General features: G+C 41.6%; 1 protein-coding gene across 3 annotated transcripts in view; it reads right to left on the bottom strand.

Moving 5' to 3' along the window:
* KLHL29 (kelch like family member 29) overlaps nt 1-15,663 on the bottom strand; it is a 390,113-nt gene that overhangs the window by 246,111 nt on the left and 128,339 nt on the right. For 2 of the 3 annotated variants that reach the window (XM_040059653.1, XM_040059657.1), the window contains exon 1: nt 23-76. The exons of the other annotated variant lie outside the window; for it this stretch is intronic. In XM_040059653.1, the coding sequence (XP_039915587.1) occupies nt 23-52 (30 nt within the window). In that variant the 5' untranslated portion in view covers nt 53-76. Of the gene's footprint in view, nt 1-22; nt 77-15,663 lie in introns of those variants that run through there. 3 annotated transcript variants of the gene reach the window in all.

The raw sequence follows: 15,663 nt of genomic DNA, 5'->3' as shown, positions 1-15,663 counted from the left end.
CCCCCAAGCCCAAAACACTCACTGTTCTGCAGAAAAAATGCTTCCTATTCATGTTCCTCTAAATGACAGTCCGGGCTCGAGCCTTTGAGCAGCCTTTTTGCCTGCTTTCGAGGCTTATCTAGTCAAGGTCTCCTTAAAGCGCCTGTCCTCACAGATATAAATATAAGGAAAAACAGGCTTTCAGCCAGTCTGAAGCTAGAGAATCAGATTTCTTAGACTATTAGTCAACTTCATTAAGTGACTTCAAAAATAAAGGTCAAGCTTTTAATTTAAATGTTTCCTGGGTAAGCATTTGTTTCTAAATTTACCTTTTAAATAATAACATTACAGAAACATGATAGGCGAGAGACACTGGGAGACAGTGACGGAAGTAGATATGTGGTCACCAGGGAAATGGCAGAAAAGAGAAAGAACGAAACTAAAACTTTAAAATACTCAGCTAAATAAGCATACGTGTTTTCAGACAGGACAAATGGAAGCACAGGTAAAATAGCCCATTAGAGAGCTTCAAAAGCAGTTAAGTGCATGTAATGTCTAAGTATTTTATGAGATCCACACCAAAAAAAAAAAGAGGGAGAAGAAAGATTTGCTGGAATCAAATCTAGCATGAAGAACTGTAACTGATAAAAAGGAAGATGTCTAAGTAGCTAAGCCTGAATGATTTCACATATATGCTACAGGGGAAATGTTATGGCATGCAGTTTTATCAGAGCCTACTGACACAACAACCTCTCCCCAGGCACAGGTCTGAAGATGTAATTTATGCATATGGCACCAAAACCACATTGAAACATATCAGTATTATCATAAATTCTGGATATAACTCAATCATCAGGTCATACATGTACACGTCTTTAAGAAAATCAAAATAAAACAAGGCACTAGCAGTCCTGGCAGCTTCTGGAGCTTCTTCAGCAATGTGCTAAGCAAAATGTTTTATTCGAGCTCAACATTTTTTATAACCTACAAAGGCTTTCTTAGACACATATAGAATCACTGTTAAAAGCCTACATAGATCTGACTAATCCATTTTCACAATTTTTACTTAACTATTTGTTTTTTCTGTTTGGGTGACTTCAGTGAAAGAACTCTCTGTTAGACAAATGCAGAAGGAATGCAATCAAGAGATTCTGTAAAGCTGTACTACATGCAGCTGCGTAGAAAGATAAGATCCAGAAATATTTGAGAGGCAAGGAAACAACTTTATTATAAAACAAGGTCTACTTTTGTAAACCCCTGATTTAGTCTTGTAAACAGTTGTAAAGCTCTTGTAAAATCCAAGAAAAGGCAGAGAGACTTGAGCTGCTTTGCTACGATCAGATCTTAAAGAAAAAAAAAAAAAAAAAAAAAGGAAGAAAAAAAAAAGCCCAAATCCTAACCCTGTAAGTGATAAACGAGCAGTAGATTAAAGAGATTATATAGGATTTAATTTTCCAAATATATGCCGGAGGAAGTGGTGCTTTGAGACATATTGAAAAAAAATCTGAGCATGAACACAATGGTGCCTTTTCAGCAGAAAGGTCACTATGCAAGAAGCAAAAATGAGATTTTTACCTTGCCATCTCAAAATATTGTAGAAAAGTTTGTGCACTTTTTATTTCTGACTACTTCAGATGCATATGGAAATCTTCCCTCTAGGTAAGTAGAAAGATAAACTAGACTATCCAAATAATGGAGAAAAACCCAGTCACGATGTGCGTGAAACCATACCTTACCATTTCTTTCCTTTACAGTTGACAGAATATAACCTTCCTAAATGAGGGGTAACTAAAAAATCGCTAAATCTCTAAGAGTACGTTTTATTACTAAGCCTCTAGAAAATTTATCTTAACTGTGATAATTCCCTATATACAGTAATTTGCTTTTCAGATACTGATATTTTTACAATCTGAGCAGAGTGGGTAACACATCCTTCAAATCACGGATCATGAGCACTGGCAGGGTGAGAAAAGTTCACAGAGATTCACAGTGGTCCTGATGCTCACACTGCTGGAACAGAAGGTGAAGATGAGTCCCATCTTGAATCCTGTTGCTTGCCAAACCTGGACACACACAAACTCATAAAGTTTACACAAGTGCAGGGGTTTCCTTCTGCAGATGCTCCTGATACACAAGTTTCTTAGACTTTTCTAACAGGCTTCCATCCACATCCTTAGATGTACTAATCATCAATTATAAATTGATAGAAAGTATGTCAAAATATATTGGTTTGGGATATGTATTTGGATAAAATTCCCAACTCCAGGAGAAAAATACTAAATCTATTTCTCTCTCCTCAAGCTTCTGTTAGAAAGATCTCCCAGTTGATCTGGTTCTCCCCATGGCTTTGTTGCAAACCATCCCCACAACCTTACAAAAAAACTCCGCACAAAATTCAACCCTCACCACTCTCCAGCCCCAAAATCAATTCTAGATGCCACTTCCTGCAGATTCTTGGTCTTTTCAAGGACCTTCTAAAGCAACAAGACTGGAATTTTACACAGCAGTTTTGTAAACAAAAATCCACCAGAACTTTTCACAAAGGCATAATAACTTTCTCCACAGGGTCCAGGGTAGCTGGCAGTGTCTGGAACCCAGCCTTGTTAAAAACGGAGAGAGAGAAAAACATAATGTCCCTCTGTAACACTCCTGCTTGCAAAACACTGCCCAAAACATTGACTTCCCTAATTAAATTATCTCATTAGCATGAAAAGCAAACGAAAGAAAACCAAATGCCAAGAGCTGCTGTGCTAAAGGCCAGTTTGAGGAGGGTTTGTGCAGGAAGACTTGCACGGCAGAGCCCGTGGCCAACACCTCGGCACAGGGGCTGGCAGGATGACAACTGGTGGCCAGGGTCCAGGGGTGCCTGCCGGGGACAGATGGGAAGGGGAGACAGGGACACGACTGGATTTCTTCAGGGGAAATGGGCCATCTTCTCAAAATGTGTTAAGCGGCTGCCAGGACCTGACATACCTAATCTTGCCTAAGACTTCATCGTTAATAAAGCAGAAATGTAGAATAAGCTACTGTCAGTGTTGCCAAATGTCACAAAATAAATCTCACAAAATTTAATTAGCGGGATTTTGGCTCTTTTGGGAATGGTTTCTTAGGTGGGGGGGGGGTAGGAGGAGAAGGGGACTAGGTCTTCAAATTACATTTTGGACAAGCAGGAGAAATTTCCTTTTATTTATTGCTTTTCTCAGTTTTCCAGGCCCTGAGGGAGACTGATCGATCAGTCAAAACCATTACAGGAGAAAGCTCTCTGCCAAGGTAAGGGTTAAATGCAGCATATTTTACAGCATAAGATCTCTGAATCACTTGTAGTGCTGCAAAATGCTGTAAAAAAGAAAACATACTTCAAATTTCCCTCTTAGAGGATATTTTTGGGTCATCCCACCCCATTACTGTTCCCATTTAAAAAGCTTCAGCCAGCACCAGGTGAAGTTACAAATTTTCTCTTCCAGGACTGATGTCCTCTGACCCCACAAAATTTTCTAACACGTATTTTCTTAAAAGGAGACATGTATCACTTGCCCAAATCAAGAGCACATGCACACTTACAGCACAAAACAGTCCCTAACCATCTAGTAGACAAAAAGAGCTTATTCCATGCAAATTGTCCTAGGGGAAAAACAAAAACCAAAACCAAAAACCAACCAACCAACCAACCAAAAAACCACAACCCACCAAAAAAAAAAAAAAAACCCACAAAAAACCCCTCCATAGAATCAGGGTCATTTAGGTTGCAAAAAGACCTTAAAGATCACCAAGTCCAACCATTAACCAGTGCCAAACCCTAAGTTTGCAACATCTACAAGTCTTTTAAGTTTACTGCACATGAGACTAGCACAATCCATAGCAACAGGCATCCAAAGGCCTTCAAGGCTTTAAAATGATTTGTGGCACACTGAGGTCTGAAGGTGCAGTTATCCCAATCCTCCAGTAAATGAGTTCCCAGAGAATACACAACATCTCTGACCCACGTGGAATAACAACAGTTCTTCCAGTTTCTGGTGCCCTAAATGTGTGACTGCCGCGTGAGCTTTCCCTTCACTTAAGGAGACATCTGTATTCTTGCTGTACTTTCAGAAATTATGGCAAGTCCAGAGAGCAGTTTCTTTGCATTATTTCCAAATTTCCACCTTTTTGCTTTGCGGTACTGGTACCATTAGTACCAGCCCATCAGTATCAGGCACTCCTTCATCTGGCTGGAAATACTGGGCTGCTCACCCGCTCACACCTGGGGCTTTTGGATCAAAACATTTCCTTCTCAGAGCACGTCACTGGAGTTGGCCAGAGTCCATGTTATCTGTCCATCTGCAGTCACAGCTCATCACCCCTCGTGGCCTAGCCACGTTTCATAAAATGGATTGACTTTCTTCTCAGCTGGTTCAATAGAGTAAGTATCATTTACATCCACTTGCTATTTTTGTTTTGTTTTGAAAGGCGACGCGTCAAGAACCAGAGGGACGGTGTCACCGTCCTAATGAATTAATACCACAGCTAGTATCGAAGTTAGCTGCATCTCTGCTTGCTCCTCTGCCTCTTAAAAGCTATTCCTGTTACAATTTCTTCCACCACCCTTTCTTGCTTCTCACTTAAAACTGGCCCAAGTGACTCATGTTTTATCTTTTCAGCTGTTGGATGAAGGCTGTTTGCTGAATGCAGGAAATCAGCAGCCCACCCTTTCTAGGCCAGAGGTCTGCAGCTTTTAATTAGCTGCTTTAGAAGTAACAGGATCAAATAATAAACGGATCATGAACCACTCTCTATACCCCTCTCTCTAAGATACGTTAGGTGATGTAGAACCTTTCAAAACTACAGAGAAATCAAATCATGTTTGCCAAGCACCTACTTAAATATGCATTTAAGAATACCAAGAATCTAGTTAAAAATATAAGTTGAAAACTACTAGATTTGCAAGCACTGGCCAAATTGTTTTGCATTTTATTCTGAATAGCAATCATTCATTTTCATTCCACCAAAGCTGTCAGAAACCCTATATGCAGTCTTGTAGTAAGGCTGTTATATACACGCCAAATGCCTGTATAAACATCTGGACTTGCTTCTGTTCCACAATTTGCCAAAGCATAAGTCTATCTATTGTTTTTTTCTTGTGACTTTTATTTTTTTTCTCTCTCTGCTGTGCCTCAGGTCGTTTTTCTTCAAATGAAATCACTAAAACAGGCAGAAAGAGCAGAGGAAGGAGGAGTAAGAAGAGCTCTAGCATCTGAGTAATCTTCCAGTGGGACTAATTTTACTAAGTATTTGTGCTACTGCTACCAGTCAATGACTAAAAAGATTATTGAGAAGCTTAAAAAAAAAATAAAAAAATAAAAAATTAAACCACATTTAGGAAAGCATATTGGCATAGAGAAAAGGAAAAACACATATCCTGTTCTATAAACTAGAAGCTCCATTTACTGAAATGTCCTCAATATCAATATAAAATGTATTAACATAAAAACCCAACTTGCTGTTTTCTGATTTTGCATTCATTTTACATCCGTACTTCTCTGAGGCAACAGATCAGAATGGTGCATTGCCTTCCCCTCAGGCCAAGTGTAATAAACAGGCAGGTGTAATATAAGGCTGCAGGATCTCAGCTCTCCTCCCCAACAATTGATCTTCCAGCCCAACGGTGTAATTCCGTCTTGGTAGCTCCCTTCACATGCCTCATTCCTGATCGGTCAATTATTTCAAATCAAGCAGAATTAAAGTGTTATTTTTGTGAGGGAGGATGATATTCACCAGTGACCAACGTGAAACTAATAAACTAATTTACTGCCTTGGGCAAAACAGAAAAATCCAGGTCTATGGGAGAAAGACAGCAGCTGTTTCATCAGTCTGCTGCCCAAATGTGTTTGCCATTTACTATCTTTAAATTGAATTTTTGCTCACAGGACAATTTTGGGAACAGAAGACTACAAAAAGAAAACAACAAAAAAGGCAGTGGTGAGGATGTATGACTGTTCAAGACAGAGTTGTGCAATGCAAGCTTCCTGAGAGGAGGGGACAGCACTCTCCTATTCTCTGAAACAGAGCATATTCCTCCTGTCAGTAGCAAATTTATCCAGTAGATGTCAACACCAGCAAAAAATACATGTAAAGCCAACCTTAACAGCAACAGTACTCACTTCAATTTACAGTAGCACATCAGGGGACAGTTTAATATTTGGAAGCATTGCATATTTATTTGCTACCATCCCATCCTGGCATCTTCCTGAATGGATCTGGCCTGGCTCATCTGTCCATAAACATATGTAGAGCAAAATAATTTGGGTTTTTTTGCTTTTAGAATGATTTTTTCTGGTCTGCTGAAAAATTGCTGATGAGCATGTGATTACTTTTGGATTGGATCAGATGAAATTTTTCTGAGGAGGCGCAGGAAGTGTGTGTGTGGGGGAAATACTATGTGGTGCAAAGCAACTACCAGAAGCAAAATCTTCATAGTTACTAAATATAATCTGAAGAGATTTCTCTTCTCTTCTGACCTTCCACTTGCGTGGTTAAGCAATGCAATGATTTCATGGATTTTGCTCCTTCCTCAAGAAGCTTCTCAGCCTATAAGAGTGACCTGTGATTCCCATGCTGACCCAGGTCAACAAATACTTGTTGTTCCTGTGCGGATTTTTTGTTTTGCAGTACACCAAGGACAGTCTGTTGTAAGCCTTTAAGTGTTATTATCACTCAAAAGACTGCATTTGCTGACAAGTTTTAACCATGCAAAAACACAAGGCCGTTGCTGTTGACACTTTTAAATCTACTATTAAGATCTTACTGTTTGAACAGCTTGTGTGTAGAATATGAAGTACAGATTTCTGTTTCCTTTTTGTTTATTTTTAGACAAACCTTGTGTTTCTACTCTGCAATGTTTGCATTTGGCTGCTGAGCATGCAGTAACTGCATACATTATATGCATTGCTTGGAGACACTGCCTCGCAGCTCATCAGGTTTTTGAAATAGTGAAAAGAGAAGGGAAACAACAGATCATTTTCCTGATTGATTAATTTTTCTTCACATTGCCATTTCCCCATACACATGAGAAGGATAACCAAAAGTATGTTGTGACATCTAATAGTGAGCTGTTGAAGCAAATTATTTTACTACTGCTACAAAATTTACTATGGAGTTTGTTTCCAGAGATCTAAAACATAACAGGGAGACATAAATGAAAGTATTACTGAGACATCACTATGAGCATTTACTCCTCACGTGCAAAATCTTACACCTTTTACGAGAAGCATCCGTCCAGTGATGCTGTTGCGGCTTAACTGATCAGTCTGGCTCAAAATTCAGGCTCTCTGTGTAGGCACAAACAGTGGTCAAAGGCTGAAACTGAGAATTACCATCATCTAAGCAATTCTTAGGCATCAACAGAAGCAGGCACAGGAAGATCAGGCACAGGTACTGTGCTCCCAGTAAATAATCAGAACAGATGATGGCACTTGAGAGAACAAAGTCAGAGCTCTGAACGCCAGGGAAAAGCATCAAATGCCAAACCCAGCCCCATGTGGCATGAGGTGCCAGCAGCACACCCCATTTTGGGAAGCCTCGTCCTGCTCCACAGCTTTGGGTGCCGGCACGTACTGCCCAAGACAGAGCCATAAATAGTCTGGAGATAAGACGCATATCTTATGAGGCACACCACAGTTTCACAGCCAGGGATGAGCAATTCTTTTAATTACTGTCAGCATTTTCTCCGAATCCCCGTCTCAAAGAAGAGATGGAAACTTTTGATTTGCTGTGACACCTTGATTGCCGCACAGATGAGTCACCACACCACTCTTGTTAGTCTTACCAATTTATAGATTTTTAGGCCAAAAAGCACAGGAGGCTGTTATAATCGCTCTGCTCTGACTCTGAACAGCACAGCTACCCTGGCTCATCCAGCAGCCTGCCTGCCAGGCACAAACAGGGACCAGGAATGTCGTACATAAAATTATAATACATGCCTAAGCTTGCCTGTGAGCACCACAATAGTTCCCTCTCACAATAAAAGAAAAAAATGTAAAATTATTGATCACTGAACTCATGTACGTATCAAGATCTTTCTTCCTAGCCGTTCCTCTGATCTGGGGAGGCTGCAGAGATGGTGCCAAAGGGGGAGGCAGCCCACAGCCAGTTCCAGGTCCCGACTGCAAGGAACCACAGAGCCCTGCAGCCCCACAGAGGTGGGGCCTCTGTGAAACATTCCTAGGAAAGGGCAAGAACACTGCACGGGCAATGAGGAATAAGAGAAAAAAGTGTAAGAAACAGCCCTGCTGATACCAAGGTGAAAGAGGGAGGAGGAGAAGAAGGTGCTCCCAGTACTGGAGCAGGTGCCCATGGAGAGGACCATGATGGAAGCTGATCACAGAATCATAGTATGGTTTGGGTTGGAAGTGACCTCAAAGATTCTCTACTTCCAACACCTCTTGCTTGGGCAGAAGACACCTCCACTAGCCCAGGTTGCTCCAAGCCCTGTCCAACCTGGCCTTGATCACTTGCAGGGATGGAGCATCCATAGCTTCTCTGGGCAACCTGTGCCAGTGTCTCACCACCTTCACAGTAAAGAATCTCTTCCTAATATCCACTCTAAACCTACCCTCTTTTAGTTGAAAGTCATTATGCCTTGTCCTATTACTGTGCCCCTGCAAGAAGTCCATCCCCAGCATTGTTTTTTTTCCCCCAGATATCCAAACTGTAGTCCATGGAAGACCTCTCCTCATGGAGAGGAACCCATTCTGAAGCAGGATTCAGGCAGGAGCTGCAGCCTGTGGAGAAAGATCCATCCTGGGAACAGGTTTATCTGGATGAACTGCAGCCCTGCTGATTTTTAATTTCTTCCAGAATCTCCCAAGGTAGCTTATGCAATCATCCTCTGTAATAGTAGAGAGGAGGGACAGAACGGACTGTGAATTTCTCTATCTGCAATATATTAGTGTATTTATGAAAGACACCATGGAGAAGACCTTCTACATCATTTCAAAGGCTGGGTTTTGCTTAATTTCATGCTTTGAAGACATGTACATTCCCAGTTTCCTTCATTTTTTCCCCCCATGCATTCTATTATTATCTTTTTGCCTATCCACTTGTAAACAACTTCTAAGTGGACGTAAGTGAACGAGCTGCTTGGAATGTTCTTCACAGATGGAGTGCCCTACCAATTGCTTTCCTGAATAAAGTACATATCCATACCATTTCCTTGATCTTCTAGGTAAGTAATCACGTCCACTGAGGATGGATTAGACACACACTTCGAAATAATGCCAGTCTATAACTCGATGTCTTATTTCCCAGCATTCACACAATGGCCCCGTTACATGCTTGGTTACTGCGGCCAGGCTAAATGGAGTCATTTGTTTAGAACTTAACTTCCTTTTCTTCTTTATTAGCAGAAAAGTCCAACTTGTTTACTGAATCCTATGGTTTTCTGAAGGTATTTTCAATGTTCCTGAAGACTGCCTCTGCTAATTCTTTAGAGACATACTCTCCAGTGCATTTTGTTCAAAATTCTTAATACTCAGTTTTGCAAGACGTCCTTTCTTCTCCTGCTTTAGTCTTCATTTGTAAAGTTACAGTTCCTAGCAAATTTTTCCCACACAAGGTTACCCAGTTCCTAGTATTTTAAGACAATGATAAGCATTTATGTGGCACTCTGTCTTCAAAGCACTTTACAAACATTAAATATTTAATGCTCGTGGCATCCCTCTTACTCTCAACCCCATTTTACAGGTAGGGAAAGAGACTCACAGGTTAAATGATTTTGTTTCAAGTCACATCACAAGTTACTGACAGATGTGAGACCAGAATATATGAGCTCAGATTTTCAGTTCCATACTCACAACTAGACCAGCCAGGTTCTTTCACTTTAAATAATGTAAGTAATAATGAAAATCCTTGTTCTTGTTCAGAAAGAATCTATCTCTTTGGAGGTTCTGAATACAACAAAAAAACCACCCAAAGGAAAATCACCCCAAAATGACCCAGGAGGGCAGCCACCAGCTTTACAACCCATGTCGTCCCTTGCCAGTGTTTTAGAGGGAAACACACAGTTGGACATTATCAGGAAAGGGGCCAGCATGTTTTCAGGCATTTATATATAGCCAAACGCGCGCACACACACACACATATTCTCAACCACTGCCTAAACCAAGAACAGAGACCTTCCAGCCAGAGAAGAATTTGCAATTTAAAAACTGAAGTACATTTCAAAACGGCATCACTAAAGAGCTTTGGTATTTGATAAGAAGATTACAGTACATTCAATTGCATACAGCAAAAGCCTTTTAAAATAAAGTATGGGAATAGTGAAGCCAGGCATTTGCAACTAGATAACACGGAGCTAATCGGGCAGTGCGAAAGGTGTGCCCTGCTGCAGGGAGCGTGCAGGAGCCAGGCAGCTTTTGGAACTCAAATAATGAGGGGATTTTTTTTTTAGCTTTAACATTTTTCATAATCTAAGCAGGAGGTCTAAACACAGGCTGTATGCAACACTAACTGTATTTCCCTTTAACAGGCTCCTATGGGAACAAATGTTCAGTGTCAGGCTGGTACTATACGTCCATTTAATTGAGCCGAGAGAACTCTACTGCCCTCGAAGAAAGCTCATCTCTTCTCTCCGTGGATGTGACTATAGAGCTAGCACATAATACCTCACTCATTATTTATACAACCACGTAATTATCTCCCAGAGACTCCCCATTTTGTGGAAGTTTCTTTTTTGGAAACATCATCTGTTGGCTGAATAGAAAGCCAAATCCAACCTCAGATACTCTGACAGTGAGTGCCAGAGCATCCTTTGCTACTACACATAGGAAACAGCACGGGAGTCCGCAGTACCACTCACAAGAGGGACGTGCTCCTGGAATTACACTGGATCTGTTTAATTCTCTTGCAAAATGCAGACATGTGTGCAAGATCAACAGTACACAAAACACACTTAGAATTTTAGAGTAACATGGTAATGGTAGGAGCCAAACACAAACAAAAAGTAACTATGCATATTGCACGATTGCCTCCTCTGTGCCATTGGGTTCTGCCTTACTGTTTACATCGCCCAGTGCCACCAGATCCAAATGCCGTCGTACCTGCTTAACCATGACAAAATCATCTGTGGTCAAGAATGTCTCCTCTTCAGCTGCCGAGCTGAGGATAGAAAGAATATGGACCAAAACTAGAAGATGCCCTCAGGTAGGGAGAGCAGAGGTCAGACATTATATCCAAATTAAACATGTGCAAAACCCCTCTATGCTTATGTGCCTCAGAGTCTGCAGGAAGCCACATTATTGCTAATAAAGCTATTTAGGTGCCCAACATCCTGCTGTTGTATAAACCAAAGGGAACATCATTTGGCCATTTATCACTGCAGGAAATGCTGGAAATTCCCAAACGAGGTACCACTGCCCAAATCCTGTGGTGTCATGTCACGAGACCCTCCAAAACACAGGGATGCTTTGAGTTGAGCACCAAGGGGAGGCAATACAGTGTGACTCATCCTGCCAAGGGATCTGGTTTCCAGCTTTGGCTCCCTATACAACTGAAGCACTAGGCATTACAGAAATCTGCTGGGCTCAGAGTTTCCACGCCAGAAACTGGATGCCAATGAGCCCAGCACGGCCATGCTCAGCACTGGGGCTAAAGCTCTCTTTCAGGTGCTGCTGCTGGTTTTTGACTCCAGCTTTAGACCCAAAACAAGGAGTGGGTATAATCCTCTGCTCTTTCAGATGTCCGGTGTGACTCCAGGCTCAGCTCAACAGAGCACTGGAGTTCGCTGGACAGAGATAAGAAAAACAACCAAGGACGTGCCAAATGAACACCACGTCCCCACCACTGTTCTAACAGAGCTTTTGGGCAGACTTAGCCAACATCCACATCTCAGCCAAAGCTCATGAGAGAGAGCACTGGTGTTTCTGCAATTCAGCAAGCCTGCCATTACCTTCCTCAGGTAACTCCATGATCAGCTACTGCACAAGGTACAGGCTTCTGCCTTCCTGCTCCAATGGAGGGTGGTTTGTTTTGTTTTTGGTTTGTTGTTCTTTTTTCCCATTTATTTTGAAGATTATAGGATTTACACTTATTCTGGTAAAATATTTTGTAGCACTGACATGAAAGAGCAGAGTGGAGGCAACACACACATATTATGAAAGCTCTGGCACTATAATATGTAGCTTTTCTGTTATAAATTACATTGACCAGCTAAAGTACAGGTTACAGTAAAGTCTGCACAAAGTCATATTGTGGCAGTAATGCATATATGGAAGAAAAAAGAAACAACAATTTTCTTGTGCATTTTAATGCACTTAGCAGAATGGCCAAGACTGAATTCCTTGTGGAGAGAAAACCAAACCTTATTCATGAATTCACTGTGCTTTTGTTTTTTTTAAATGAGAAAAACAACTGCGCAGTTGTTACAACTGGGGAAATACCACATACCATTGGATTAAAGTCCTTTTCAGGAATGTACAAAACACAGTTTGCCATGACTGCCTTTTTTTAATCTTGAACCCCTGTCTCTCTGAAGCAGCCAAGAAGACTCACTCCATACTCACTGGCCCTACAAGCCCTCTAAAAAGGTACTGTGCCCATCCCTTCACCCCTCCAATGCCATGACTTGGGGGTAGCTCAGGGCTCTCTCCCCTGACAGCAGTGCGTCCCCAGGGTGACAGGAAAGGCTTCAGGAAAGCTCTGTGAAGGAGATCCCAAATTAGATTGGAGGAGGGTTGAGAAGGTGAAGGGGCAACAACACCCCACCTTCAGATGCATCTTAAACCCAGGACTCTGCAGTCCCCTGATGTATTTCTCAACTTTCTCGCTCAATGTTAATTAATCTTTCAATCAACTTTCCCCCTTTATTCTTACCACATCTTCTAATTCTGCTCATCCAGGTTCCTTTCCCTCCTTGTTTCATGTCCAAGGAAGAATTCCTCCAAGACCTCCCCCAGTCCTCAAACAAGACTGACTCAAATAGGTGGTTTGCAAAACTTTCTTTACTTGTGTACTCATATCTTTTTGACCTTGTTTTATCCAACTTAAAATCCCTAAGTGAAATCATTAGGCAAGCAAGAGTGACCCCATGTACCAAGAATTTGGCAAGCTGACACCATTAAAAAGAAACAAAGGACTCGTATCCTGTTCTCAAATGTAGAGAGGAGGAAACTGAGGCGAAGAAGCAGGTGGGAATGTAGTGGTGATAAAATGGAAGTGACAAGCTTATAATTTATTAAGTTTCTAAGCGCAGTTTCATCCAAAAACCAGGGGCAAAAGAAGTTCCCTCCTAAATAAGGTATTGAACAGAAACCTTTAAGACAACCAGCAACCCAATTCTGTTCCAATTCAGCTGTCTACAGCTAACCTCTCACAGGGGACTTTAGTTTTGGACAATTAATTTTATTAGCTTAGAAGGGAAAATGTAAGCAACCAGCAGGAAAACCTGCCAATCGACCAACCATTTCTATTTGTGATGGAATTCATGTAGTTAATCTCACAGTGTAGTTTGTTCCAGGAGCATCCCTGCCACATCTCAGTGCTTGGGTGCAAAAGAAGGGCCAAAACAGGAGATTATGATTTTGCAAGTAAAAACAAAGGACTGGGTCTCAATAGAATCATTTTAAGGATGGCATACATTAATTTATTCTCCTCTGCACTGCCTCTGCATACCCACTGCTGGCAATGTGACAACATATAAGCACTGAATGTTGCGCTTAGTAGCTTAAGAGCTCCAAGACAGATTGTCATTTTGCTCATTCTTCCTGGGCCAAAATGTGTTTTCCCATAAAAAAAAAAAAAAAAAAAAAAAATTCCCTCTTCCCAAAACAAACACACTCCCCTTCCTCCCCTGCGGTCATCTTCAAATTTCGAGAAGAACTGGAGTGGCACCACCCTTGCAGGAGGCAAAGTAGGGAACACATCCTCAGGAGGTTTTTATTCTAGACAGAGAGCCTCTCCCCAAGACAGCGTTTTGCCAACACATGGAGAGTTTTGAAAATGAAGGCGAAAGCCTCCCATTTGCGTGAATTCAATGGGAAGGCAGCACGGCACACAGAGCACCGGGGTAATTTGCTCTTGGCAGCCTCTCTCGCTAAGTAGGTGGGCTGCGCTCGGCGCCAATTAGGAGCTGACGCTTTTCCTCAGGTACAATGCACTGTGACACAGCTCGGACTGTTCCTCCTTCCCTGCATCTGTGTTTACTGTGGCTGCTCATTTTTCCCGTTGGCAAGGGGGATGTTTAATAAAGCAGGCCCCAGCTACAAAGGCGCTGTATCATCCTTGGGTGTATGTACACATATGGTATGAAATTGAATGCAGTTAAAAGTCAAAGCAACTCCTGCCAGGAATTTTTGATGGCAGCATTGTAAAAGGGGCATTGGGGCATGATGCAGCTCTCTGTTTTCTGGTACTGGGTGAAAAGGGAAGAGACAGTACGGTGTTAAAAGGGGATCATAAGAGTGAAGCAAAAGAAGCAATATTCAGATTTCTAAATTCCCTGTTTCCAGTTCAAGGTCTAAGTTTTGTTTTGGCTTGTGCTGCTCTACAAATGAAGCCAAAGAGGTTCTCAATCCAGCTTTTGATTTCCTGCTGTGCTAAGCTATAGGAATGTTCACATCTAGGCTCTGCTTTGGTCCTATCTCTAATTAAGGCAGCTTATTTTTTCAAACATGCTACCTGAGACCTGCTGATGTTGCTTCAGGTCATGCAGCCATGCTTCAAACTGCTTTCTAATATACCTAATAGTGCCACAGTGATATGTTCAGCTTATTACTGTAACTGAAGCAGTTGGGTCATGGTATTCTCTGCAAAATACTTCTATAATGGAGTGGATTAATTTAATGAATGCCATTTACTGCAGCAGAAGTGACAATGATTTGATGTTTTGTTACAATTAAGACTCATTAGCCAGTGACTTTTTTCTTAGTTGTCTGACAACCATAATAGATGTAGCACATCTCAGATACAAAAGTTCTGAACTTCTTTCTAGTCATTTTTAATAAATATGACAGAAGTGAGAATGAAAGTCTTGGCACTGGGCTGCTTGAAAGGACCTGTTTGAGTGATGCCACATACACCTCCCTGCCTGAACTGCACCAGCCTCCAAGAAATCACTGGATCATACCTGACACTGAAACTTTCAACCAAACAGCTGGGAGTTTAATCCAAAACATCTCACCACCCGGCTAAGACACAAAAAGGCTTTTGAAAAAGCAGACAGAGACAGGTCTTGATGCTTTTAACAAGATCCCAGAGTTCTGCCAAGACAGGAATCCCTGCACTGGAGAACCTGCTTGTGGAGTGCCCAGTGTGCTCTGGCATGGGACTGATGGAAAACTCAAATTCAATTTTAGTAACAATCTCTCTCAGTCGGCATCTGAATGCTGAGGAATGATCCCCACACTTTCTACCAATGCAAAATCTTTTGTTCCTTGGGAACACACCTCCTTTGGTTCTGCAAATCCTGAACAGAAGTACGCAGAACACCGAGAAACAGAAACAAAACCCCCTGCAAAAAACCCATTTTGCCAAGCAAAAACAATATTGGTCAAACCAATGTCACTAGACTCCAGGTTTTCAGGCTACAAGAAGCCAGAAACCAAAATAATAATTTTTGCAGATGCAGCATTCCCCAGCATTGCTGGAGAGAGAAGATCAAGCTCAGCTGTACAATCTGCAAACATACCTTACTCAGCACAGAAGGGAAGCTACAAA

Source organism: Hirundo rustica, chromosome 3 (genome assembly GCF_015227805.2).
Source record: "Hirundo rustica isolate bHirRus1 chromosome 3, bHirRus1.pri.v3, whole genome shotgun sequence".
Taxonomy (NCBI): domain Eukaryota; kingdom Metazoa; phylum Chordata; class Aves; order Passeriformes; family Hirundinidae; genus Hirundo; species Hirundo rustica.
This window is presented reverse-complemented; position numbering and strand designations above follow the sequence as displayed.